The sequence below is a fragment of the Hirundo rustica genome, unplaced genomic scaffold (genome assembly GCF_015227805.2).
Source record: "Hirundo rustica isolate bHirRus1 unplaced genomic scaffold, bHirRus1.pri.v3 unplaced_BUSCO_293860at7742, whole genome shotgun sequence".
NCBI lineage: Eukaryota > Metazoa > Chordata > Aves > Passeriformes > Hirundinidae > Hirundo > Hirundo rustica.
In genome coordinates, this window is record NW_026690720.1 from 42,607 (window position 1) to 70,135 (window position 27,529).

A 27,529-nucleotide genomic window follows, 5' to 3' on the forward strand; every position below is an offset into this window, starting at 1 on the left:
GCAGCTGTGGCTGCCCCTGGATCCCTGGCAGTGCCCGAGGCCGGGCTGGATCCACCTGGGACGGGGAAGGTGGCCCTGCCACGGTGGCACTGATGCTCCTCAGAACCTCTCCCAACCCAACCCGCTCCATGAACCTCCACCTCCCACCCCCGAAATTCCGGGGCGGTGCCCATGCCGCCGTCCGAGCGCCCGGAATCCCGGGATCTCTGTCCCCAGGAGCTGTCCAGGTGATGGTGGCCTCGCGCAGCCTCTGCTGGGGCATGAACATCTCGGCCCACCTGGTGATCATCATGGACACGCAGTACTACAACGGCAAGATCCACGCGTGAGCCGAGCCCCGGGCCCGGATCGTGGGATCATGGGATCTATGGGATGGGATCTATGGGATCCATGGGATCCATGGGATAATGGGATGGGATTGAGACTGGGATGGGGATCCCAGGCGGGATGGATGAGATGGGATGAGATGATGCGACGAGATGAATGCACACAATGGGATCCATTGGATTGGGATTGGGACTGGGATGGGGGTGGGATTGGGATCCCAGGTGGGATGGGATTGGGATGGGATGGAGAACCCAGGCAGGATGGGATTGGGATCCCAGGTGGGATGGGATTGGGATGGGATGGGATGGAGAACCCAGGCAGGATGGGATTGGGATCCCAGGTGGGATGGATGAGGTGAGATGAGGTGAGGTGAGATGAGATGAGATGAGATGAGATGAATGCACACAATGGGATCCATGGGATGGGGTTGGGATCCCAGTCAGGAATGGGATGGGGATCCCAGGCAGGAATGGGATGGGGATCCCAGGTGGGATGGGATCCATGGGATGGGGTTGGGATCCCAGTCAGGATGGGATGGTTGGGATGGGGATCCCAGGCAGGATGGGGTTGGGATCCCAGGTGGGATGGGATGGCTGGGGTTGGGATGGGATGGGATGGGGATCCCAGGCAGGATGGGATCCATGGGATGGGGTTGGGATGGATGGGATGGGGATCCCAGGCAGGATGGGATCCATGGGATGGGGTTGGGATGGATGGGATGGGGATCCCAGGCAGGATGGGATCCATGGGATGGGGTTGGGATGGATGGGATGGGGATCCCAGGTGGGATGGGATGTGACCCTGGTGCGTGTCCGGGGCCGCTGACGCGTTGCCGCGGCAGGTACGTGGATTACCCCATCTACGACGTGCTGCAGATGGTGGGCCACGCCAACCGCCCGCTGCAGGACGACGAGGGGCGCTGCGTCATCATGTGCCAGGGCTCCAAGAAGGTGCGGGGGGCCCCGGGGACCTTCCTGGCATTCCAAACGGGATCCTCCTCCTCCTGCTGCTGCTGCTGGTGGAGGAGGAGCCTCGCGCAGGGTTGGGATCCGGATGGGATCAGTGGGATGGGATCAGTGGGATTGGTGGGATGGGATCAGTGGGAGTCATCAGTGGGATGGGATCAGTGGGATTGATGGGATGGGATCAGTGGGATCAGTGGGGTGGGATGGGATCAGTGGGATTGGTGGGATGGGATCAATGTCATCAGTGGGATGGGATCAGTGGGATTGATGGGATGGGATCAGTGGGATTGGTGGGATGGGATCAGTGGGATTGGTGGGATGGGATCAGTGGGATTGATGGGATGGGATCAGTGGGATCAGTGGGATGGGATGGGATCAGTGGGATTGGTGGGATGGGATCAATGTCATCAGTGGGATGGGATCAGTGGGATTGATGGGATGGGATCAATGTCATCAGTGGGAAGGGATCAGTGGGATTGGTGGGATGGGATCAATGTCATCAGTGGGAAGGGATCAGTGGGATTGATGGGATGGGATCAATGTCATCAGTGGGATGGGATCAGTGGGATTGATGGGATGGGATCAGTGGGATTGATGGGATGGGATGGGATCAGTAGGATGGGATCAGTGGGATTGATGGGATGGGATGGAATGGGATCAGTGGGATGGGATCAGTGGGATTGATGGGATGGGATCAGTGGGATTGATGGGATGGGATGGGATCAGTAGGATGGGATCAGTGGGATTGATGGGATGGGATGGGATCAGTAGGATGGGATCAGTGGGATTGATGGGATGGGATCAGTGGGATTGATGGGATGGGATCAGTGGGATTGATGGGATGGGATCAATGTCATCAGTGGGATGGGATCAGTGGGATTGATGGGATGGGATCAATGTCATCAGTGGGATGGGATCAGTGGGATTGATGGGATCAGATGGAATGGGATCAGTGGGACAATAGGATCAATGTGCTGGGATGGAATGGGATCCATGGAATGGGGTAGATGGGATGGAATGGAATGGAATGGAATGGAATGGGGTGGGATCCAAACCCTCACTCAGGGTCGGGATCACCACGTGGACAATCCAGCCCCTCGCAGAGCGCCGCGCTGGGCGTTCCCACCGCGTTTTTGGGATGAACTCTTGAATTCTTTCCCTTTTCCTGCCCGTCCTGCTGCAGGATTTCTTCAAGAAGTTCCTGTACGAGCCGCTGCCGGTGGAGTCGCACCTGGACCACTGCATGCACGACCACTTCAACGCCGAGATCGTCACCAAGACCATCGAGAACAAGCAGGACGCCGTGGACTACCTGACCTGGACCTTCCTGTACCGCAGGATGACCCAGAACCCCAACTACTACAACCTGCAAGGTGGGAATGGGCTCTGCGGGCAGCGGGGAGCTCCTGCAGCCTGGCGGCGACCCCCGGGAATGTCCTGGGGTGATAACGGGGCTGGCAGTCCTGAACCGTCCTGTCCCGTCCTGTCCCGTCCTGTCCCGTCCTGTCCCGTCCCATCCCATCCCATCCCATCCCATCCCATCCCATCCCATCCCATCCCATCCCAACCCATCCCATCCCATCCCATCCCATCCCATCCCATCCCATCCCATCCCATCCCATCCCATGGATCCCATCCCATCCCATCCCATCCCATCCCATCCCATCCCATCCCATCCCATCCCATCCCATCCCATCCCATCCCATCCCATCCCATCCCATCCCATCCCATCCCAACCCATCCCATCCCATCCCCATCCCATCCCATCCCATCCCATCCCATCCCATCCCATCCCATCCCATGGATCCCATCCCATCCCACCCCATCCCATCCCATCCCATCCCATCCCATCCCATCCCATCCCAACCCATCCCATCCCATCCCAACCCATCCCATCCCATCCCATCCCATCCCATCCCATCCCATCCCATCCCAACCCATCCCATCCCATCCCATCCCATCCCATCCCATCCCATCCCATCCCATCCCTCCATTATCGCGTTACCCCATCTCATGATCCCATGATCCCATGATTCCATGATCGTGTTATCCCATTACCCCACTATCCCATGATCCCATCTTGTTATCCCATTGCTCCATTATCCCATGATCCCATGGTCCCATTACCCCATCATCTCATTATCTCACGATCCCGTTATCCCATCTCATTATCCCATTACTCCATTATCCATGAGCCCATGACCCCGTTATCCCATGACCCCATTCCCCCCTGACCCGGTGCCCTGGTGATGTGGTGCCCCAGTGACACACTGTCCCGGTGACACGGTGACACACTGTCCCGGTGCTGTGGTGACACACTGTCCCGGTGACACTCTGTCCCTCTGTCCCGGTGACACGCTGTCCTGGTGTCCCGGTGACACTCTGTCCTGGTGCCACGGTGCCGTGGTGACACTCTGTCCCGGTGTCCTGGTGACACTCTGTCCTGCTGTCCTGGTGCCATGCTGTCCCGGTGACACTCTGTCCCTCTGTCCCCTGTGTCCCGGTGACACTCTGTCCCGGTGTCCCTCTGTCCCAGTGACCCTCTGTCCCTCTGTCCCAGTGACCCTCTGTCCCTCTGTCCCAGTGACCCTCTGTCCCTCTGTCCCAGTGACCCTCTGTCCCTCTGTCCCAGTGACCCTCTGTCCCTCCGTCCTGGTGTCCCTCTGTCCCTCTGTCCCGGTGACCCTCTGTCCCGGTGTCCCGGCGACACTCTGTCCCTCTGTCCCGGTGTCCCTCCATCGCGGTGACGCTGTGTCCCTCGGTCACGGTGACCCTCTGTCCCTCTGTCCCGGTGTCCCTCCGTCGTGGTGACGCTGGCTCCCTCCGTCGCGGTGACCCTCTGTCCCCCTGTCCCTCCGTCGCGGTGACGCTGTGTCCCTCTGTCCCTCTGTCCTTCTGTCCCTCTGTCCCTGTGTTCCTCTGTCCCTCTGTCCCTCCATCCCTCTGTCCCGGTGTCCCTCCGTCGCGGTGACGCTGTGTCCCTCCGTCCCTCTGTCCCTCCGTCCCTCCGTCCCTCCGTCCCCCCGTCCCTCTGTCCCGGTGTCCCTCTGTCCCGGTGACGCCGTGTCCCCCCGTCCCGCGGCGCAGGCGTGTCGCACCGGCACCTGTCGGATCACCTGTCGGAGCTGGTGGAGCAGACGCTCAGCGACCTGGAGCAGTCCAAGTGCATCAGCATCGAGGACGAGATGGACGTGGCGCCGCTCAACCTGGGCATGATCGCCGCCTACTACTACATCAACTACACCACCATCGGTGCGGAAAACACCCCGGGGCCGGGACTTACCAAAAACACCCGTCTGCACACGGGGATTTACCAAAAACACCCGTCTGCACACGGGGATTTACCAAAAACATCCCTGTGCACATTGGGATTTACCAAAAACACCCGTCTGCACGCGGGGATTTACCAAAAACACCCGTCTGCACACGGGGATTTACCAAAAACATCCCTGTGCACATTGGGATTTACCAAAAACACCCGTCTGCACACGGGGATTTACCAAAAACATCCGTCTGCACACGGGGATTTACCAAAAACATCCCTGTGCACACGGGGATTTACCAAAAACACCCGTCTGCACACGGGGATTTACCAAAAACACCCGTCTGCACACGGGGATTTACCAAAAACACCCGTCTGCACACGGGGATTTACCAAAAACACCCGTCTGCACGCGGGGATTTACCAAAAACACCCGTCTGCACACGGGGATTTACCAAAAACATCCATCTATACACGGGGATTTACCAAAAACACCCGTCTGCACACGGGGATTTACCAAAAACACCCGTCTGCACGCGGGGATTTACCAAAAACATCCGTCTGCACGCGGGGATTTACCAAAAACATCCATCTATACACGGGGATTTACCAAAAACATCCGTCTGCACACGGGGATTTACCAAAAACACCCGTCTGCACGCGGGGATTTACCAAAAACACCCGTCTGCACACGGGGATTTACCAAAAACACCCGTCTGCACACGGGGATTTACCAAAAACACCCGTCTGCACACGGGGATTTACCAAAAACATCCGTCTGCACACGGGGATTTACCAAAAACATCCGTCTGCACACGGGGATTTACCAAAAACACCCGTCTGCACACGGGGATTTACCAAAAACATCCGTCTGCACACGGGGATTTACCAAAAACACCCGTCTGCACACGGGGATTTACCAAAAACACCCGTCTGCACACGGGGATTTACCAAAAACACCCGTCTGCACACGGGGATTTACCAAAAATATCAATGTGCACACGGGGATTTACCAAAAACACCCGTCTGCACACGGGGATTTACCAAAAACACCCGTCTGCACGCGGGGATTTACCAAAAACACCCGTCTGCACACGGGGATTTACCAAAAACACCCGTCTGCACACGGGGATTTACCAAAAACACCCGTCTGCACACGGGGATTTACCAAAAACATCTGCACGCGGGGATTTACCAAAAACACCCGTCTGCACACGGGGATTTACCAAAAACACCCGTCTGCACACGGGGATTTACCAAAAACACCCGTCTGCACGCGGGGATTTACCAAAAACACCCGTCTGCACACGGGGATTACCAAAAACACCCGTCTGCACACGGGGATTTACCAAAAACACCCGTCTGCACACGGGGATTTACCAAAAACATCCGTCTGCACACGGGGATTTACCAAAAACATCCGTCTGCACACGGGGATTTACCAAAAACACCCGTCTGCACACGGGGGATTTACCAAAAAACACCCGTCTGCACACGGGGATTTACCAAAAACACCCGTCTGCACACGGGGGATTTACCAAAAACACCCGTCTGCACACGGGGATTTACCAAAAACATCCCAGTGCACACGGGGATTTACCAAAAACACCCGTCTGCACACGGGGATTTACCAAAAACACCCGTCTGCACACGGGGATTTACCAAAAACACCCGTCTGCACACGGGGATTTACCAAAAACACCCGTCTGCACACGGGGATTTACCAAAAACATCCGTCTGCACACGGGGATTTACCAAAAACACCCGTCTGCACTCGGGGATTTACCAAAAACACCCGTCTGCACACGGGGATTTACCAAAAACACCCGTCTGCACACGGGGATTTACCAAAAACATCCGTCTGCACGCGGGGATTTACCAAAAACACCCGTCTGCACACGGGGATTTACCAAAAATATCAATGTGCACACGGGGATTTACCAAAAACACCCGTCTGCACACGGGGATTTACCAAAAACACCCGTCTGCACACGGGGATTTACCAAAAACACCCGTCTGCACACGGGGACTTACCAAAAACATCCCTGTGCACACGGGGATTTCCCAAAAAAATAACTGTGGTTGGGGATTTCCCCCAAAAAATTCCTTGGGGTTTGGTGTTTTCCCCGAAAGAATCTCTGGGTTTGGCTGTTTTACCCCTAAAAAATCTGTTTTTTTGCCCCCCCAAAGTCCCAATTTTGGGATATTTGTTTTGGTTTTGTTTATTTTCCTTCCAGAGGATCCCGGGGTTCGGGTTTTCCCCCTGAGTTCCCGTTTTTTTGCGTTTTCCCCCAGAGCTGTTCAGCATGTCCCTCAACGCCAAGACCAAGGTGCGGGGGCTGCTGGAGATCATCTCCAACGCCGCCGAGTACGAGAACATCCCGATCCGGCACCACGAGGACAACCTGCTGCGACAGGTACGGGATCCACGGGATCAATGGGGTTGGGATCAATGGGAACATCCCGATCCGGCACCACGAGGACAACCTGCTCCGACAGGTACGGGATTGGGATCAATGGGATTGGGGTGGGATCAATGGGGTCAATGGGAACATCCCGATCCGGCACCACGAGGACAACCTCCTGAGACAGGTACGGGATCCATGGGATCCATGGGATCCATGGGATTGGGATCAATGGGGTCAATGGGAACATCCCGATCCGGCACCACGAGGACAACCTGCTCCGACAGGTACGGGATTGGGATGGGATCAATGGGATCAATGGGATTGGGATCAATGGGGTCAATGGGAACATCCCGATCCGGCACCACGAGGACAACCTGCTGAGACAGGTACGGGATTGGGATCAATGGGATTGGGATGGGATCAATGGGATTGGGATGGGATCAATGGGGTCAATGGGATTGGGATCAATGGGGTCAATGGGAACATCCCGATCCGGCACCACGAGGACAACCTGCTGGGACAGGTATGGGATTGGGATGGGATCAATGGGATTGGGATGGGATCAATGGGGTCAATGGGAACATCCCGATCCGGCACCACGAGGACAACCTGCTCCGACAGGTACGGGATTGGGATTGGGATCAATGGGATTGGGATCAATGGGGTCAATGGGATTGGGATCAATGGGAACATCCCGATCCGGCACCACGAGGACAACCTGCTGCGACAGGTATGGGATTGGGATGGGATCAATGGGATTGGGATGGGATCAATGGGAACATCCCGATCCGGCACCACGAGGACAACCTGCTGGGACTGGTATGGGATTGGGATGGGATCCATGGGATCAATGGGATTGGGATGGGATCAATGGGATTGGGATCAATGGGAACATCCCAATCCGGCACCACAAGGACAACCAGCTCCAACAGGTACGGGATTGGGATGGGATCAATGGGATTGGGATGGGATCAATGGGATTGGGATGGGATCAATGGGATTGGGATCAATGGGTTTGGGATGGGATCAATGGGATTGGGATCAATGGGAACATCCCGATCCGGCACCACAAGGACAACCAGCTCCAACAGGTACGGGATTGGGATCAGTGGGATTGGGATCAATGGGATTGGGATCAGTGGGGTCAATGGGAACATCCCGATCCGGCACCACGAGGACAACCTGCTGGGACAGGTATGGGATTGGGATGGGATCAATGGGATCAGTGGGATGGGATCAGTGGGATCAGTGTCACTGATGGGATGGGATCAATGGGATCAATGTCATTGATGGGATAGGATCAGTGGGATCCATGTCATTGATGGGATCAATGGGATCAGTGTCACTGGTGGGATGGGATCATTGGGATCAATGTCATTGATGGGATAGGATCAGTGGGATCCATGTCATTGATGGGATCAATGGGATCAGTGTCACTGATGGGATGGGATCAATGGGATCAGTGTCACTGATGGGATGGGATCAATGGGATCAGTGTCACTGATGGGATGGGATCAATGGGATCAATGTCACTGATGGGATCAGTGGGATCAGTGGGATCAATGTCACTGATGGGATCAGTGGAATCAGTGGGAATGACGGGATGGAGTGGGGTCCGTGGGATGGATGGGATCAGTGTCACTGGTGGGATCAGTGGGATCAGTGTCACTGGTGGGATCAGTGGGATCAGTGGGAATGACGGGATGGAGTGGGGTCCGTGGGATGGATGGGATCGGTGTCACTGGTGGGATCAGTGGGATCAGTGGGAATGACGGGATGGAGTGGGGTCCGTGGGATCGATAGGATCAGTGTCACTGGTGGGATCAGTGGGATCAGTGGGAATGACGGGATGGAGTGGGGTCCGTGGGATCGATAGGATCAGTGTCACTGGTGGGATCAGTGGGATCAGTGGGAATGACGGGATGGAGTGGGGTCCGTGGGATGGATGGGATCAGGACGGGGATGAGCGCTCAGCAATCCCAACGCCCGTGGGGCCGGAGCTGTTTTGGGGCGGATCACTGACGGCTCCCCCCGCCCCCAGCTGTCCCAGAAGGTGCCCCACAAGCTGACCAACCCCAAATTCAACGACCCCCACGTCAAGACCAACCTGCTGCTGCAGGCACACCTGTCACGGATGCAGCTGAGCGCCGAGCTGCAGTCGGACACCGAGGAGATCCTGAGCAAGGTGGGGGCACGGCCAGGGGCTCCTGGGGCCAGGAGCCGCAGATATCCCACAGCCCTGACGGAAACGGGGTCCTGTATCCATGATGGGAAACGGGGTCCCACAGCCCTGACGGGAAATGGGGTCCCACAGCCCTGATGGAAACAGGGTCCCACAGCCCTCACGGGAAACGGAGTCCCACATCCCACAGGAAACGGGGTCCCATATCCATGATGGAAACAGGGTCCCACAGCCCTGATGGGAACGGGGTCCCACAGCCCTGATGGGAACGGGATCCTGGGATTTATGGGCAGCGAGAGCAGGGAGGGATCAGGAGGTTCTGCAGGAATTCCATGGGGTCAAGTTCTCCAGGGATCCCATCCCATGGGTCAGTTCTCCAGGACTGTTCCATCCCATGGGTCAGTGCTCCAGGACTGTTCCATCCCATGGGTCAGTTCTCCAGGACTGTTCCATCCCATGGGTCAGTTCTCCAGGAATTCCATCCCATGGGTCAGTTCTGCAGGAATTACATCCCATGGGTCAGTTCTCCAGGACTGTTCCATCCCATGGGTCAGTTCTCCAGGACTGCTCCATCCCATGGGTCAGTTCTCCAGGATTGTTCCATCCCATGGGTCAGTTCTCCAGGACTGTTCCATCCCATGGGTCAGTTCTGCAGGGATCCCATCCCATGGGTCAGTTCTCCAGGATTGTTCCATCCCATGGGTCAGTTCTGCAGGGATCCCATCCCATGGGTCAGTTCTCCAGGACTGTTCCATCCCATGGGTCAGTTCTCCAGGACTGCTCCATCCCATGGGTCAGTTCTCCAGGACTGTTCCATCCCATGGGTCAGTTCTCCAGGAACTGTTCCAGCCTGGCTCCATCCCATGGGGTCCCCATGCCAGTCTGTGTCACTGACCGTCACTGACCATCACTGACCATCACTGTCTGTCCCTGTCACTGACCTCTGTCCATCTGTCCGTGTGTCCGTGTGTCCAGGCTGGCTGTGTCACTGTCACTGTCACTGTCACTGACCTGTGTCCGTGTGTCCGTGTGTCCGTGTGTCCAGGCTGGCTGTGTCACTGTCACTGACCTGTGTCCATCTGTCCGTGTGTCCGTGTGTCCAGGCTGGCTGTGTCCCTGTCACTGACCTGTGTCCATCTGTCCGTGTGTCCGTGTGTCCAGGCTGGCTGTGTCCCTGTCACTGACCTGTGTCCATCTGTCCGTGTGTCCGTGTGTCCAGGCTGGCTGTGTCACTGTCACTGACCTGTGTCCGTGTGTCCGTGTGTCCGTGTGTCCAGGCTGGCTGTGTCACTGTCACTGACCTGTGTCCGTGTGTCCGTGTGTCCGTGTGTCCAGGCTGGCTGTGTCACTGTCACTGACCTGTGTCCATCTGTCCGTGTGTCCGTGTGTCCAGGCTGGCTGTGTCACTGTCACTGTCACTGACCTGTGTCCGTCTGTCCGTGTGTCCGTGTGTCCAGGCTGGCTGTGTCACTGTCACTGACCTGTGTCCGTGTGTCCGTGTGTCCGTGTGTCCAGGCTGGCTGTGTCACTGTCACTGACCTGTGTCCATCTGTCCGTGTGTCCGTGTGTCCAGGCTGGCTGTGTCACTGTCACTGTCACTGACCTGTGTCCGTGTGTCCGTGTGTCCAGGCTGGCTGTGTCACTGTCACTGACCTGTGTCCGTGTGTCCGTGTGTCCGTGTGTCCAGGCTGGCTGTGTCACTGTCACTGACCTGTGTCCATCTGTCCGTGTGTCCGTGTGTCCAGGCTGGCTGTGTCACTGTCACTGTCACTGACCTGTGTCCGTGTGTCCGTGTGTCCGTGTGTCCAGGCTGGCTGTGTCACTGTCACTGACCTGTGTCCGTGTGTCCGTCTCTCCAGGCGATCCGGCTGATCCAGGCCTGCGTGGACGTGCTCTCCAGCAATGGCTGTGTCACTGTCACTGTCCCTGTCACTGACCTGTGTCCGTGTGTCCATCTGTCCATCTCTCCAGGCGATCCGGCTGATCCAGGCCTGTGTGGACGTGCTCTCCAGCAATGGCTGTGTCACTGTCACTGTCCCTGTCACTGACCTGTGTCCGTCTGTCCGTGTGTCCGTCTCTCCAGGCGATCCGGCTGATCCAGGCCTGCGTGGACGTGCTCTCCAGCAACGGCTGTGTCACTGTCACTGTCACTGTCACTGACCTGTGTCCGTGTGTCCGTCTCTCCAGGCGATCCGGCTGATCCAGGCCTGTGTGGACGTGCTCTCCAGCAATGGCTGTGTCACTGTCACTGTCACTGACCTGTGTCCGTGTGTCCGTCTCTCCAGGCGATCCGGCTGATCCAGGCCTGTGTGGACGTGCTCTCCAGCAACGGCTGTGTCACTGTCACTGTCCCTGTCACTGACCTGTGTCCATCTGTCCATCTGTCCGTCTCTCCAGGCGATCCGGCTGATCCAGGCCTGTGTGGACGTGCTCTCCAGCAACGGCTGGCTCAGCCCGGCGCTGGCCGCCATGGAGCTGGCCCAGATGGTCACTCAGGCCATGTGGTCCAAGGACTCGTACCTCAAACAGCTGCCGCACTTCACCTCCGAGCACATCAAACGCTGCACGGACAAGGTACGGCCGGGGACACCCTGGGGACACTGGGGACACCCTGGGGACACTGGGGACAGCCAGGGGACAACCTAGGGACACCCTGGGGACATTGGGGACAGCCAGGGGACACCCTGGGGACATTGGGGACAGCCAGGGGACACCCAGGGGACAGCCAGGGAACACTGGGGACACCCAGGGACAGCCAGGGAACACTGGGGACAGCCAGGGGACAGCCAGGGTCATCCAGGGACAGCCAGGGAACACCCTGGGGACAGCCAGGGGACAGCCAGGGGACACCCTGGGGACACTGGGGACAGCCAGGGAACACCCTGGGGACAGCCAGAGACAGCCAGGGGACAGCCAGGGGACAGCCAGGGAACACTGGGGACAGCCAGGGAACACCCTGGGGACACTGGGGACAACAGGGGACAGTCAGGAACACACAGGGACACCCAGGGGACATTGAGGACACCCAGGGACACCCAGGGACACCCAGGGGACACTGGGGACAGCCAGGGGACACCCAGGGACACCCAGGGGACATTGGGGACAGCCAGGGTCATCCAGGGACAGCCAGGGAACACCCTGGGGACAGCCAGGGACAGCCAGGGGACACCCTGGGGACAGCCAGGGACAGCCAGGGGACACTGGGGACACCCGGGGCACGGGAATGTCGGATTTTTGGGACAAGCCGGAATTCCCAGCCCGTGGCCCCGGAGTTTGGGCGGAGCTGTGCGGGTTCGGGGGGGCCCGGGAGGGAAAAGCTTCCACCAGGGAGGAGGGTGCTCCCCTAATTAGTGAGGGAGCCCCGGGTTGTTCCACCAATTAACAGATCAACTGATGAGTCATTTTCACTAATTAACGAGCGTCTGGCGAGCTCGTCAGGGGTTGAGGTACCCCAAGGTGTTCCCCCAATTAACGAGGCCCTTGAGTTACTCCCCCAATTAATGAGGCCCTTGAGTTACTCCCCCAATTAACGAGGCCCTTGAGTTACTCCCCCAATTAACGAGGCCCTTGAGTTACTCCCCCAATTAACGAGGTTCCCTGAGTTACTCCCCCAGTTAATGAGGTCCTTTAGTTACTCCCCCAATTAATGAGGCCCTTGAGTTACTCCCCCAATTAATGAGGTTCCCTGAGTTACTCCCCCAATTAACGAGGCCCTTGAGTTACTCCCCCAATTAACGGGGTCCCCTGAGCTATTCCCCCAGTTAATGAGACGCCCTGAATGATTCCCTCAATCCCACTAATTAACGAGCACCTGATGAGCTCTTTTGGGGTGCAATACCCTGCGTTATTCCCCCAGTTACTGAGATACCCCAAATTATTTTCACTAATTAACGAGCACCTGATGAGCTCTTGTGAGAGGTTGAGATACCCCGAGTTCCTGCACCAATTAATGAGATCCCTGAGTTATGCCCCTAATTAATGGAAATCCCCTGAGTTATTCCCCTAATTAATGAAAATCCCCTGAATTATTCCCCCAATTAATGAGACCGCCCCCAGGTTACTCCCCCAATTAATGAGCAATTGATGAACTCCTGTGAGGCCTTGGGATCCCCTGAATTATTCCCCCAATTAATGAGACCGCCCCCAGGTTACTCCCCCAATTAATGAGCAATTGATGAACTCCTGTGAGGCCTCGGGATCCCCTGAATTATCCCCCAATTAATGAGATCCCCTGGATTATTTTCACCGATTAACGAGCACCTGGTGAGCTCTTTTGGGGTGCAATACCCTGCCTTATTTCACCAATTAATGAGATCCTCTGAATTATTTTCACCAATTAATGAGACCCCCTCCACGTTCTTCCACCAATTAACGAGCAATTGATGAACTCTTGTGAGGGCTTGGGATCCCGTAAATTATTTCACCAATTAACTGATGAGCGACTGATGAGCTTTGGTGAGGGGTTGAGGTACCCCGAGTTCCTCCACCAATTAACGAGACCCCCGAGTTATTCCCCCAATTAACGAGACCCCCGAGTTATTCCCCCAGTTAATGAGACCCCCGAGTTATTCCCCCAGTTAACGAGACCCTTCGATTTCCTCCACCAATTAACAAAAATCCCCCGAGTTATTGCCCCAATTAACGAGCAATTGATGAACTCTTGTGAGGGGTTGGGATCCCCCAAATTATTCCCCAATTAAAGAGCTCCCCTGAATTATTCTCACCAATTAACGAGCAGCTGATGAGCTTTGGTGAGGGGTTGAGATGCCCTGAGTTCCTCCACCAATTAACGAGACCCCCTGAGTTATTGCCCCAATTAACGAGCAATTGATGAACTCTCGTGAGGGGTTGGGATCCCCTGAATTATTGCCCCAGTTAATGAAAATCCCTGAGTTATTCCCCCAATTAACGAGATCTTTGATTTCCTCCCCCAATTAATGAGATCTTCGATTTCCTCCACCAATTAATGAAAATCCCCTGAGTTCCTCCACCAATTAACGAGACCCCTTGAGTTATTCCACCAATTAATGAGACCCTCGATTTCCTCCACCAATTAACAAAAATCCCCTGATTTCCTCCCCCAATTAACGAGCACCCCTGAGTTCCTCCCCCAATTAATGAGACCCTCGATTTCCTCCACCAATTAACGAAAATCCCCTGAGTTCCTCCCCCAATTAATGAGATCTTCGATTTCCTCCACCAATTAATGAAAATCCCCTGAGTTCCTCCCCCAGTTAATGAGACCCTCCATTTCCTCCCCCAATTAACGAGCACCCCCGAGTTCCTCCCCCAATTAACGAGACCCCCGGGTTCCTCCCCCAATTAACGAGCACCCCACGAGATCTCCAGCGGCGGAGCACCCGCAATTCCTCCAGCAATTAGCAATCGACGGATGAGCTCTGGCCAGGGGCCGGGTTCCCCCGAGCCCCCGCGGCAATTAACCCGGTTAATTAACGAGCGGCGGGGCGGGGCGGGGCGGGGCGGGGCGGGTGACGCCGGCGGCCCTTGCAGGGCGTGGAGAGCGTCTTCGACATCATGGAGATGGAGGACGAGGAGCGCACGGCGCTGCTGCAGCTGCCCGAGGCGCAGATCGCCGACGTGGCGCGCTTCTGCAACCGCTACCCCAACATCGAGCTGTCCTACGAGGTGGGGGACAGGGACAACATCCGCAGGTGAGGCTGGGGTCCCTGGGGTCATTGGGGTCACTGGGATGGGATTGGGGTCACTGGGGTCATTGGGGTCCCTGGGATGGGATTGGGGTCATTGGGATGGGATTGGGGTCACTGGGATGGGATTGGGGTCATTGGGATGGGATTGGGGTCGCTGGGATGGGATTGGGGTCATTGGGGTCGCTGGGATGGGATTGGAGTCATTGGGATGGGATTGGGGTCACTGGGATGGGATTGGGGTCACTGGGATGGGATTGGGGTCGCTGGGATCATTGGGGTCACTGGGGTCAGTGGGATGGGATTGGGGTCGCTGGGGTCATTGGGGTCACTGGGATGGGATTGGGGTCATTGGGGTCACTGGGATGGGATTGGGGTCACTGGGGTCATTGGGGTCACTGGGATGGGATTGGGGTCATTGGGGTCACTGGGGTCACTGGGATCATTGGGATGGGATTGGGGTCACTGGGATGGGATTGGGGTCATTGGGGTCACTGGGATGGGATTGGGGACACTGGGATGGGATTGGGGTCGCTGGGATCATTGGGGTCACTGGGGTCAGTGGGATGGGATTGGGGTCGCTGGGATGGGATTGGGGTCACTGGGATCATTGGGATGGGATTGGGGTCCCTGGGATGGGATTGGGGTCACTGGGATGGGATTGGGGTCACTGGGGTCACTGGGATGGGATTGGGGTCACTGCGGTCACTGGGATGGGATTGGGGTCCCTGGGATGGGATTGGGGTCATTGGGATGGGATTGGGGTCGCTGGGATCATTGGGATGGGATTGGGGTCATTGGGGTCACTGGGGTCATTGGGGCCACTGGGATGGGATTGGGGTCATTGGGGTCACTGGGATGGGATTGGGGTCACTGGGGTCATTGGGGTCACTGGGGTCATTGGGGTCACTGGGATGGGATTGGGGTCACTGGGATCATTGGGATGGGATTGGGGTCATTGGGATGGGATTGGGGTCACTGGGGTCACTGGGATGGGATTGGGGTCACTGGGATCATTGGGATGGGATTGGGGTCACTGGGATGGGATTGGGGTCATTGGGGTCATTGGGGTCATTGGGATGGGATTGGGGTCATTGGGGTCATTGGGATGGGATTGGGGTCACTGGGGTCATTGGGATGGGATTGGGGTCACTGGGGTCATTGGGGTCACTGGGATGGGATTGGGGTCGCTGGGGTCATTGGGGTCACTGGGATGGGATTGGGGTCACTGGAGTCATTGGGGTCACTGGGATGGGATTGGGGTCACTGGGGTCATTGGGGTCACTGGGATGGGATTGGGGTCACTGGGATGGGATTGGGGTCATTGGGGTCACTGGGATGGGATTGGGGTCATTGGGGTCACTGGGATGGGATTGGGGTCACTGGGGTCATTGGGGTCACTGGGATGGGATCGGGATCATTGGGGTCACTGGGATGGGATCGGGATCTTTGGGATCGTGGCGCGCTTCTGCAGCCGCTGCCCCAGCATGGAGCTGTCCTACGAGGTGGGGACAGGGACAGCATCCGCAGGTTGCTGTGGATCGTTGGGATCGGGGTTGGGATCGGGATCAGGATCCCGCTGTTCCTGGTCCCATTGCTCCATTCCCAGCGCTGGCCCCGTGGTGGTGCTGGGGTTGGGGTTGGGGTTGGGTTTGGGTTTGGGATCGGGATCAGGATCCCACTGTTCCTGTTCCCGTTCCCTGTCCCCAGCGGCGGCCCCGTGGTGGTGCTGGGGTTGGTTTGGGGTTGGTTTGGGGTTGGTTTGGGGTGGGTTTGGGGTTGGGTTTGGGGTTGGTTTGGGTTTGGGATCGGGATGTGACCCCGCTGTTCCCATTCCCTGTCCCCAGCGGTGGCCCCGTGGTGGTGCTGGGGTTGGTTTGAGGTGGGTTTGGGGTTGGGTTTGGGATCGGGATGTGACCCCGCTGTTCCCATTCCCTGTCCCCAGCGGCGGCCCCGTGGTGGTGCTGGTGCAGCTGGAGCGGGAGGAGGAGGTCACCGGGCCGGTCATCGCTCCGCTGTTCCCACAGGTACCGCGGGGTTGGGATCGACGGGATCAGTGGGATTGGGATCGATGGGATGGGATCCATGGGATGGGATGGGATGGGATCCATGGGATCCATGGGATGGGATCCATGGGACAGGATGATGGGATGGGATGGGATGGGATGGGATGGGATGGGATGGGATGGGGTGGGATGGGATGGGATCCATGGGATCCATGGGATGGGATGGGATGGGATGGGATGGGATGGGATGGGATGGGATGGGATGGGGTGGGATGGGATGGGATCCATGGGATCCATGGGATGGGATCCATGGGATGGGGTGGGATGGGTCTGTCCCCAAGTCTCAGAGTCCCTGTCCCGTGTCTCTGTCGCTGTCCCCGATGTCCCCACAGAAGCGGGAGGAGGGCTGGGGGGTGGCACTGGGGTGGCACTGGGGTGGCACTGGGGTGGCACTGGGGTGGCAGTGTCCCTGATGTCCCCGATGTCCCCACAGAAGCGGGAGGAGGGCTGGGGGGTGGCACTGGGGTGGCACTGGGGTGACAGTGTCCCTGATGTCCCCGATGTCCCCGATGTCCCCACAGAAGCGGGAGGAGGGCTGGTGGGTGGTGATCGGTGACTCCAAGTCCAACAGCCTCATCTCCATCAAACGCCTGACGCTGCAGCAGAAGGCCAAGGTGACACTGGGGGGACACTGGGGGACACCGGGGGGACACTGGGGGACACCGGGGGGACACTGGGGTGGCACCGGGGGACACTGGGGGACACTGGGGACACTGGGGACATGGGATGGGTGACACCAGGGGTGGTGGTGGCGGGGGTGACACAGGGTGGGTGACACCAGCAGGGTGACTCTGGGGAGGTGACAGAGGGTGACAGCAGCTTGGTGACACTGGGGGTGGTGACACGGAGGTGACCCCGGGATGGGTGACACAGGGGGGCTGACACAGGGGGACACCAAGGTGACGTGGGCCAGGTGCCAGCGGGTGACACTGGGTGATGGTGACACCGCAGTGCCGTGGGCCGGGTGACACTGGGTGACACTGGGTGACACTGGGTGCCAGCGAGTGTCCCTGGATGCCAGTGGGTGACACCACGATGCCGTGGGCTGGGTGACAGTGGGTGACAGCAGATAACAGCTGGTGCCCGTGGGTGACACTGAGGTGACACTGGGTGACACCGTGTGCCCGTGGGTGACACTGAGGTGACACTGAGCACCCGTGGGTGACACCGTGTGCCGCCGCATGCCCACGGGTGACACTGGGTGACACTGGGTGACACCGCGTGCCCGCGGGTGACACTGAGGTGACACTGAGCACCCGTGGGTGACACCGCGTGCCCGCGGGTGCCAGGTGAAGCTGGATTTCGTGGCGCCGGCGCCGGGCGCGCAGCACTACACGCTCTACTTCATGAGCGACGCCTACATGGGCTGCGACCAGGAGTACAAATTCAGCGTGGACGTCAAAGAGGCCGAGAGCGACTCCGACTCCGACTGACGGACGCACGGAGTCCCAGAAATCCCAGTCCCAGAAATCCCAGTCCCACAAATCCCAGTCCCAAAAAATCCCAGTCCCAAAAAATCCCCAAGTCCAAAAATCCCAGTCCCAAAAATCCCAGTCCCACAAATCCCAGTCCCAAAAAATCCCAGAGTCCCAAAAATCCCAGTCCCAAAAATCCCAGAGTCCCAAAAATCCCAGTCCCAAAATCCCAGTCCCAAAAATCCCAGTCCCAAAAATCCCAGTCCCAAAAAATCCCCAAGTCCAAAAATCCCAGTCCCAAAAATCCCAGAGTCCCAAAAATCCCAGTCCCAGAAATCCCAGAGTCCAAAATAATCCCAGTCCCAAAAAATCCCCGAGTCCCAAAAATCCCAGAGTTCATCTGAGTCCCGAAATGCCCCAGAGAGTCCGAGTCCCAAAAGATCCCTTAAAGTCCCAAAAAACCCCAGAGAATCCCATGAGAATCCCCCAAATCCCCGCTCCCGCGTTCTCCCGGTGGTTTTTAGGGTTTGGATGTTTTGTACAGAGTTTTTTGTAAGGTTGGAATAAACTTCAGGATCCGACTCGGCCTCGGTGCTGCACCCCAAATTCCCTGATCCCAAATTCCCACGTCCCAAACCCCTGCACCCCAAATTCCCTGATCCCAAATTCCCACGTCCCAAACCCCTGCACCCCAAATTCCCTGATCCCAAATTCCCACGTCCCAAACCCCTGCACCCCAAATTCCCTGAAACCCAAAATTCCTGCGTCCCAAACTCCTGGACCTCAAGCTCTTGGAATCCCCAATTCCTGCACCCCAAATTCCCTGATCCCAAATTTCCTGGACCCCAAACCCTTGGAATCCCCAAATTCCCTGATCCCAAATTCCTGAAACCCAAAATTCCTGCATCCCAAATTCCTGGACCTCGAACTCTTGGAATCCCCAATTCCTGGACCCCAAACCCTTGGAATCCCCAATTCCCACACCCCGAATCCCTGGATCCCGAACTCTTTGGGGTCCCCAATTCCCTGGATCCCGAACTCTTTGGGGTCCCCAATTCCCTGGATCCCGAACTCTTTGGGGTCCCCAATCCCCACACCCCGAACTCTTTGGGGTCCCTGCCGGTCCCAGGTCGCCCCAAAGCCCGCGCAGGACCCGGGGGCTTCTCCAGGAGCTCTTTGGGTTTTTATTGGCTCTGGGGCAGGAGCTCCCCACAGATCCCCATGGATCCCGAGGGACGGGAGGGGGACACGGGGGGGGCCGGGGGGTTTGGGAAGGTCCCGGAGCACGTGGGGGGATCCCAGAGAACGTGGGGGGATCCCAGAGAACATGGGGTGGTCTTGGAACACATGGGGTGATCCCGGGAAACACTGGTGATCCTGGAGAACATGGGATAGTCCTGGAGCACGTGGGGGGATCCTGGAGAACGTGGGGTGGTCTTGGAGCACGTGGGGGGATCCTGGAGCATGTGGGGTCATCCCAGAGAACATGGGGTGGTCCTGGAGAACACTGGTGATCCTGGAACATGTGGGGTGATCCCGGAGAACATGGGGGGATCCTGGAGCATGTGAGGTGGTCTTGGAGCACGTGGGGGGATCCTGGAGAACACTGGTGATCCTGGAACATGTGGGGTGATCCCGGAGAACATGGGGGGATCCTGGAGGCCACAGGGGGTCTTGGAGAACCCTGGGGAATTCTGAAAGTCACTGAGATGTTCTGGAAGTCACAGCAAGGGTCCTGGAGGTCTCTGGGAGGTCCTGGAGGGCACGGGGGGTTCTGGAGAACACTGGGGAACCCCGGAGGTCACTGGGAGCTCCTGGAGAACAGTGACATCTCCTGGGGGACGGTGACAGATCCTGGAGGCCACAGGGAGGTTCCAGAGAACTTTGGGAGCTCCTGGAATGTTCCTGGAGAACTTTGGGTGATCCCAGAGGCCACAGGAGGCTCCTGGAGGCCACTGAGATCTCCTGGAGAACATCGGGAGATCCCGGAGGGGTCCCGGAGGGGTCCTGGAGGGGTCCTGGAGGCCACAGGGGGATCCCAGAGGCCACCGAGGTCTGGAGAACTTTGGGGGATCCCGGAGGCCACAGGAGGCTCCTGGAGAGCCCTGGGCTGTCCTGGAGGCCGGGCAGGGTGGCCGTGTCCCCCCAGAGCACTCCGTGTCCCCCCAGGTGTCCCCGGTGTCCCTGAGAACACTCGATGTCCCCCAGTGTCCCCTGGGTGTCCCCTGGGTGTCACCTCAGAGCACTCAATGTCCCCCAGTGTCCCCTGGATGTTCCCCCACAGCACTCAGTGTCCCTCAGAGCACTCGATGTCCCCCAGTGTCCCCTCAGAGGACATGGTGTCCCCTGGGTGTCCCCTCGATGTCCCTCAGAGCATTCAGTGTCCCCCCAGACGTCCCCGGTGTCCCTGAGAACACTCGATGTCCCCCAGTGTCCCCTGGGTGTCCCCCAGAGCAGTCGGTGTCCCCCTGGATGTCCCCAGGGTGCCTGGTGTCCCCCCAGAGCACTGGGTGTCCCCTGATGTCCCCCAGTGTCCCCTGGGTGTCCCCTCGATGTCCCCAATGTCCCCTTGATATCCTCCAGTGTCCCCCCGGTGTCCCTCAGAGCACTCGATGTCCCCCAGTGTCCCCTGGGTGTCCCCTCAGAGCACTGGGTGTCCCCTCGATGTCCCCTCAGAGGACATGGTGTCCCCTGGGTGTCCCCTCGATGTCCCCTGGGTGTCCCCGGTGTCGCTCAGGGGCCGTCGGGGCGCTGGTAGCGCCACAGGGCGATGTCCCCGGTGTCCCCTGGGTGTCCCCTCGATGTCCCCTCGATGTCCCCGATGTCCCCTGGGTGTCCCCTGGGTGTCCCCGGTGTCCCCGGTGTCCCCCCGGTGTCTCTCAGGGGCCGTCGGGGCGCTGGTAGCGCCACAGGGCGATGTCCCTGATGTCCCCGATGTCCCCTCGATGTCCCCGATGTCCCCTGGGTGTCCCCAGTGTCCCCGGTGTCGCTCAGGGGCCGTCGGGGCGCTGGTAGCGCCACAGGGCGATGTCCCCAGTGTCCCCTGGATGTCCCCGGTGTCCCCTGGGTGTCCCCGATGTCCCCAGTGTCCCCCCGGTGTCGCTCAGGGGCCGTCGGGGCGCTGGTAGCACCACAGGGCGATGTCCCCTCGATGTCCCCAGTGTCCCCTCGATGTCCTCGATGTCCCCGGTGTCGCTCAGGGGCCGTCGGGGCGCTGGTAGCGCCACAGGGCGATGTCCCCGGTGTCCCCTGGGTGTCCCCTCGATGTCCCCTCGATGTCCCCGATGTCCCCTGGGTGTCCCCAGTGTCCCCTGGGTGTCCCCGGTGTCCCCGGTGTCGCTCAGGGGCCGTCGGGGCGCTGGTAGCGCCACAGGGCGATGTCACCATCGTCGCCGCAGGTGGCCAGCAGCCCGGGCTCCCGCGGGTGCCACGCCACGCCGTTGACGTCCTGGGCGTGGGCGCGGGGGACGTGGGCGCACAGCGCGAAGGTGACCGGGGACAGCGGGGACGCGCCCGGGGCCGCCTCCTCGAACACGCGCACGGCGTCGTCACCGCACGCCGTGGCCACCGCGCCCGTCAGGTGACACCTGGGGACACGGCCGGGGCAGGGGTCAGACGGGGGTCAGAGAGGGGTCAGGGGTCACACGGGGACACGGCTGGGGTCAGGGGTCAGAGAGGGGTCAGGGGTCACATGGGGACATGGCTGGGGTCAGGGGTCAGAGAGGGGTCAGGGGTCACACGGGGACACGGCTGGGGTCAGGGGTCAGAGAGGGGTCAGGGGTCACATGGGGACATGGCTGGGGTCAGGGGTCAGAGAGGGGTCAGGGGTCACACGGGGACACGGCTGGGGTCGGGGCCAGACAGGGGACACCTGGGGACACGGCCGGGTCAGGGGTCAGAGAGGGGACAGAGAGGGGTCAGGGGTCACACGGGGACATGGCCAGGGTCAGGGGTCACACAGGGACACGGCTGGGGCAGGGGTCAGACGGGGGTCAGAGAGGGGTCAGGGGTCACACGGGGACACACCCGGGGTCAGGGGTCAGACGGGGACAGCTGGGGACATGGCTGGGGTCAGGGGTCACATGGGGACATGGCCGGGGTCAGGGAGGGGACAGGTGGCACCTGCAGGGGTCAGCAGGGCGGTGACACCCCAAGGGTCCCAGGGGTCACAGGGAGGGGACAGGGTCCTGGGGAGGTGACACCTGGATGGGCTGTGGAAGGGGACAGGGTCCCAGGGAGGTGGCACCTGGAGGGTCACAGGGCCCCAGTGAAGTGTCCTCGGTGTCCCCAGCTGTCCCCAGTGCCCCCTTTGTCCCTAATGTCCCCATGCTGTCCCCGTGCTGTCCCCATGTCCCCATGCTCTCCCCATGTCCCCAATGTCCCCATTGTCCCCATGCTGTCCCCAGTGATGTCCCCAATGTCCCCATGTCTCCATGCTGTCCCCATGTCCCCATGCTCACCAGTGATGTCCCCATGTCCCCATGCTGTCCCCATGCTGTCCCCAGTGATGTCCCCATGTCCCCAGTGATGTCCCCATGTCCCCGTGCTCACCAGTGATGTCCCCATGTCCCCAGTGATGTCCCCATGTCCCCATGCTCACCAGTGATGTCCCCATGTCCCCAGTGATGTCCCCATGTCCCCATTGATGTCCCCATGTCCCCATGCTGTCCCCAATGTCCCCATGCTGTCTCCATGTCCCCATGTCCCCGTGCTGTCCCCCTGTCCCCATTGTCCCCGTGATGTCCCCATGTCCCCGTGCTCACCAGTGATGTCCCCATGCTGTCCCCATGCTGTCCCCAGTGATGTCCCCATGTCCCTGTGCTCACCAGTGATGTCCCCATGTCCCCATATCCCCATGCTGTCCCCATGCTGTCCCCAGTGATGTCCCCATGCTGTCCCCAGTGATGTCCCCATGTCCCCATGCTGTCCCCAATGTCCCCATGCTGTCTCCATGTCCCCATGTCCCCGTGCTGTCCCCCTGTCCCCATTGTCCCCGTGCTGTCCCCATGTCCCCGTGCTCACCAGTGATGTCCCCATGTCCCCAATGTCCCCAGTGATGTCCCCATGTCCCCAGTGATGTCCCCATGTCCCCATGCTGTCCCCATGTCCCCGTGCTCACCAGTGATGTCCCCATGTCCCCAATGTCCCCAGTGATGTCCCCATGTCCCCAGTGATGTCCCCATGTCCCCATGCTGTCCCCATGTCCCCGTGCTCACCAGTGATGTCCCCATGTCCCCAATGTCCCCAGTGATGTCCCCATGTCCCCATGCTGTCCCCATGTCCCCGTGCTCACCAGTGATGTCCCCATGTCCCCATTGTCCCCATGCTGTCCCCATTGATGTCCCCATGTCCCCATGCTGTCCCCATGTCCCCGTGCTCACCAGGCCACGTCGTAGATGCTGCGCCCGTGGTACCCGGACAGGGTGCACACGCATTTCCAGCTGGGCTCCGAGCCGCTGCCTGGGGACACGGGGACAATGGGGACATTGGGGACATTGGGGACACTGGGGACATTGGGGACACTGGGGACACGGGGACAATGGGGACAGCAGGGACATTGGGGCACCTCCCCTCCCTCCCTCTCCCCTCCTCCTTCCCCTTTTCCCTCTCCCCTTTTCCCTCTCCTCTTTTCCCTCTCCTTCCCGTCCCTCTCCCTGCCACTGTCCCTGTCCCATCCCTGTCCCCACTGTCCCCACTGTCCCTGTCCCATCCCTGTCCCATCCCTGTCCCCACTGTCCCCTGTCCCTGTCCCCTGTCCCTCACCGTGTCCCTGGGTGTCACAGCGCTGCCACACGCGCAGGGTGCGGTCGTCGCTGCAGGACACCAGGCGCTGCCCCGAGCGCTCCATCCCTCACCGTGTCCCTGTCCCTGCTGTCCCCTGTCCCCTGTCCCTGTCCCTCACCGTGTCCCTGCTGTCCCGGTCCCTCGCAGCGCTGCCACACGCGCAGGGTGCAGTCGTCGCTGCAGGACACCAGGCGCTGCCCCGAGCGCTCCATCCCTCACCGTGTCCCTGTCCCTGTCCCTGTCCCTGCTGTCCCCTGCTGTCCCTCACCGTGTCCCTGCTGTCCCTGTCCCTCGCAGCGCTGCCACACGCGCAGGGTGCGGTCGTCGCTGCAGGACACCAGGCTCTGCCCCGAGCGCTCCATCCCTCACCGTGTCCCTGCTGTCCCTGTCCCTGCTGTCCCCTGCTGTCCCCTGTCCCCTGTCCCTGTCCCTCACCGTGTCCCTGGGTGTCACAGTGCTGCCACACGCGCAGGGTGCGGTCGTCGCTGCAGGACACCAGGCGCTGCCCGCCGCGCTCCCAGGCCAGCGCCCAGACGGTGGAGGTGTGCCCCTGCAGCGTGGCGCAGCACAGCCAGTCGTCCTCGTCCTCGCGGTACAGGCGCACCGTGTCGTCGTAGCTGGCGCTGGCCAGCAGCTGGGGACACACAGGGGACACTGGGGACATGGGGACAGCAGGGACATTGGGGACATTGGGGACATGGGGACAGTGGAGACACTGGGGACACAGGGGACACTGGGGACACTGGCACACACCGTGTCGTCGTAGCTGGCGCTGGCCAGCACCTGGGGACACACAGGGGACATGGGGACAGTGGGGACATTGGGGACAGTGGGGACACTGGGGACATTGGGGACACAGGGGACACTGGCACACACCGTGTCGTCGTAGCTGGCGCTGGCCAGCACCTGGGGACACACAGGGGACAGCAGGGACATTGGGGACACTGGGGACATTGGGGACAGCAGGGGACATTGGGGACACTGGCACACACCATGTCGTCGTAGCTGGCGCTGGCCAGCACCTGGGGACAATGGGGACATTGGGGACACTGACCGGGGCTGGGGGTCCCTGGGTGAGTTTGAGCTGTCCCCAGGTGTGTCCCAGACGTCCCCAGCTGTCCCTGGTGTCCCCAGGTGTGTCCCCAGGTGTCCCAGGCATCCCCAGGTGTCTCCCAGGTGTCCCCAGCTGTCCTCTGTGTCCCCAGCTGTCCTCAGGTGTGTCCCCAGGTGTGTCCCCAGGTGTGTTTCTGTGTCCCAGCTGTCCCCAGCTGTCCCAGGTGTGTCCCAGCTGTCCCCAGGCGTGTCCCAGCTGTCCCCAGGTGTGTCCCCGGTGTCTCCCAGGTGTGTCCCAGGTGTGTCCCCAGGTGTGTCCCAGGTGTGTCCCAGCTGTCCCTGGTGTCCCCAGGTGTGTCCCCAGGTGTGTCCCCAGCTGTCCCAGCTGTCCCCAGGTGTCCCAGGTGTGTCCCCAGGTGTGTCCCCAGGTGTCCCCAGGTGTGTCCCCAGGTGTGTCCCAGGTGTGTCCCAGGTGTGTCCCCAGGTGTGTCCCAGGTGTGTCCCAGGTGTGTCCCAGGTGTGTCCCCAGGTGTGTCCCAGGTGTGTCCCAGGTGTCCCCAGGTGTGTCCCATCTGTCCCCATCTGTCCCCAGGTGTGTCCCAGGTGTGTCCCAGCTGTCCCCAGGTGTCCCCATCTGTCCCAGGTGTGTCCCCAGGTGTGTCCCAGGTGTGTCCCAGGTGTGTCCCCAGGTGTGTCCCAGGTGTGTCCCCAGGTGTCCCCAGGTGTGTCCCAGCTGTCCCCAGGTGTGTCCCAGGTGTGTCCCAGGTGTGTCCCCAGGTGTCCCCAGGTGTGTCCCAGCTGTCCCCAGGTGTGTCCCAGCTGTGTCCCCAGCTGTCCCCAGGTGTGTCCCCAGGTGTCCCCAGGTGTGTCCCAGGTGTGTCCCTCACCTGCAGGCTGGGGTGCCACACCACGTGTTTGACGTCCTGTGTGTGTGCGCTGAGCACGCTGACACACTCAAACTCCTCCTCCTCCTCGTCCACTGCGGGGACACCGGCAGGGGGCAGGGGTCAGGGGTCACGGGCAGGGGTCAGGGGTCACGGGCAGGGGTCAGGGGTCACGGACAGGGGTCAGGGGTCACGGACAGGGGTCAGGGGGTCAGGGGACACGGACAGGGGTCAGGGGTCACGGGTCATGGACAGGGGTCAGGGGACACAGGTCAGCATCAGTGGGGTCAGTGTGGTCACTGGTGTCACTGTCACTGGGATGTCACTGGGATGTCACCGGTGTGTCACTGGTGTCACTGGTGTGTCACTGGTGTGTCACCGGTGTGTCACTGTCAGTGTCACTGGTGTGTCACTGGTGTGTCACTGGTGTCACTGGTGTGTCACTGGTGTCACTGGTGTCACTGGTGTCACTGGTGTCACTGGTGTGTCACTGGTGTCACTGGTGTGTCACTGGTGTGTCACCGGTGTGTCACTGTCAGTGTCACTGGTGTGTCACTGGTGTGTCACTGGTGTGTCACTGGTGTCACTGGTGTGTCACTGGTGTGTCACTGGTGTCACTGTCAGTGTCACTCACCCTCCCAGACCCAGACGCTCTTGTCACGGCTGCAGGTCGCCAGCAGCGTCCCAGGGGTGTCACTGGTGTGTCACTGGTGTGTCACTGGTGTGTCACCGGTGTGTCACTGGTGTCACTGGTGTGTCACTGGTGTGTCACTGGTGTGTCACTGGTGTGTCACTGGTGTGTCACTGGTGTCACTGGTGTGTCACTGGTGTGTCACTGGTGTCACTGGTGTCACTGGTGTGTCACTGGTGTCACTGGTGTGTCACTGGTGTGTCACTGGTGTCACTGGTGTGTCACTGGTGTGTCACCGGTGTGTCACTGGTGTGTCACCGGTGTCACTGGTGTCACTGTCACTCACCCTCCCAGACCCAGACGCTCTTGTCACGGCTGCAGGTCGCCAGCAGCGTCCCCGAGGGTGCCCAGGCCACCGACTTCACCTCGTTCTCGTGTCCCTCCAGAGTGGCCACCACCTGCGGGGACACGGCCACTGGGGACAGGGACACGGGTACTGGGGACACTGGGGATACTGGGGATACTGGGGACAGGGACACAGCCAGCTGGGGACACTGGGGATGGGGACACGGCCACATGGGGACAGGGACACGGGGTACTGGAGGTACTGGGGGTACTGGGGATGGGGACACGGCCAGCTGGGGACAGGGACACGGGTACTGGGGACACTGGGGGTACTGGGGATGGGGACACGGCCAGCTGGGGACAGGGACACGGGTACTGGGGGTACTGGGAACACTGGGAATGGGGACACGGCCACATGGGGACAGGGACACGGGTACTGGGGGTACTGGGGATACTGGGGGTACTGGGAACAGGGACACGGGGTCCTGGGGATACTGGGAACAGGGACACGGCCAGCTGGGAACGGGGGGGGGTTGGGGGG

The 27,529-nt window shown here is 59.8% G+C and overlaps 2 protein-coding genes across 2 annotated transcripts in view; one reads left to right on the forward strand and one right to left on the reverse strand.

The window, feature by feature from the left end:
• The window catches only part of LOC120748253 (U5 small nuclear ribonucleoprotein 200 kDa helicase-like), a gene marked incomplete at its 5' end in the record, with an annotated part of 59,241 nt that extends 40,369 nt beyond the window's left edge, over positions 1-18,872 (forward strand). Inside the window, 11 exons of the mRNA XM_040054367.2 lie at positions 217-325; positions 1,169-1,277; positions 2,476-2,665; positions 4,380-4,544; positions 6,850-6,971; positions 9,004-9,147; positions 11,542-11,718; positions 14,656-14,816; positions 16,756-16,837; positions 17,398-17,490; positions 18,166-18,872. Of these exons, the coding sequence (XP_039910301.1) occupies positions 217-325; positions 1,169-1,277; positions 2,476-2,665; positions 4,380-4,544; positions 6,850-6,971; positions 9,004-9,147; positions 11,542-11,718; positions 14,656-14,816; positions 16,756-16,837; positions 17,398-17,490; positions 18,166-18,309 (1,496 nt within the window). The remainder of the gene's footprint in view (positions 1-216; positions 326-1,168; positions 1,278-2,475; positions 2,666-4,379; positions 4,545-6,849; positions 6,972-9,003; positions 9,148-11,541; positions 11,719-14,655; positions 14,817-16,755; positions 16,838-17,397; positions 17,491-18,165) is intronic.
• Positions 18,873-19,465: 593 nt separating this feature from the next.
• LOC120748254 (probable cytosolic iron-sulfur protein assembly protein ciao1) lies at positions 19,466-27,185 on the reverse strand (the record flags this gene model as incomplete). Its single annotated transcript, XM_040054368.2, has 5 exons — positions 19,466-21,878; positions 23,673-23,751; positions 24,511-24,709; positions 26,016-26,107; positions 26,990-27,185. Coding segments are annotated over 5 exons (813 nt in total), but the record flags the coding sequence as incomplete, so codon positions are not given.
• Between the last annotated feature and the right edge of the window lie 344 nt (positions 27,186-27,529).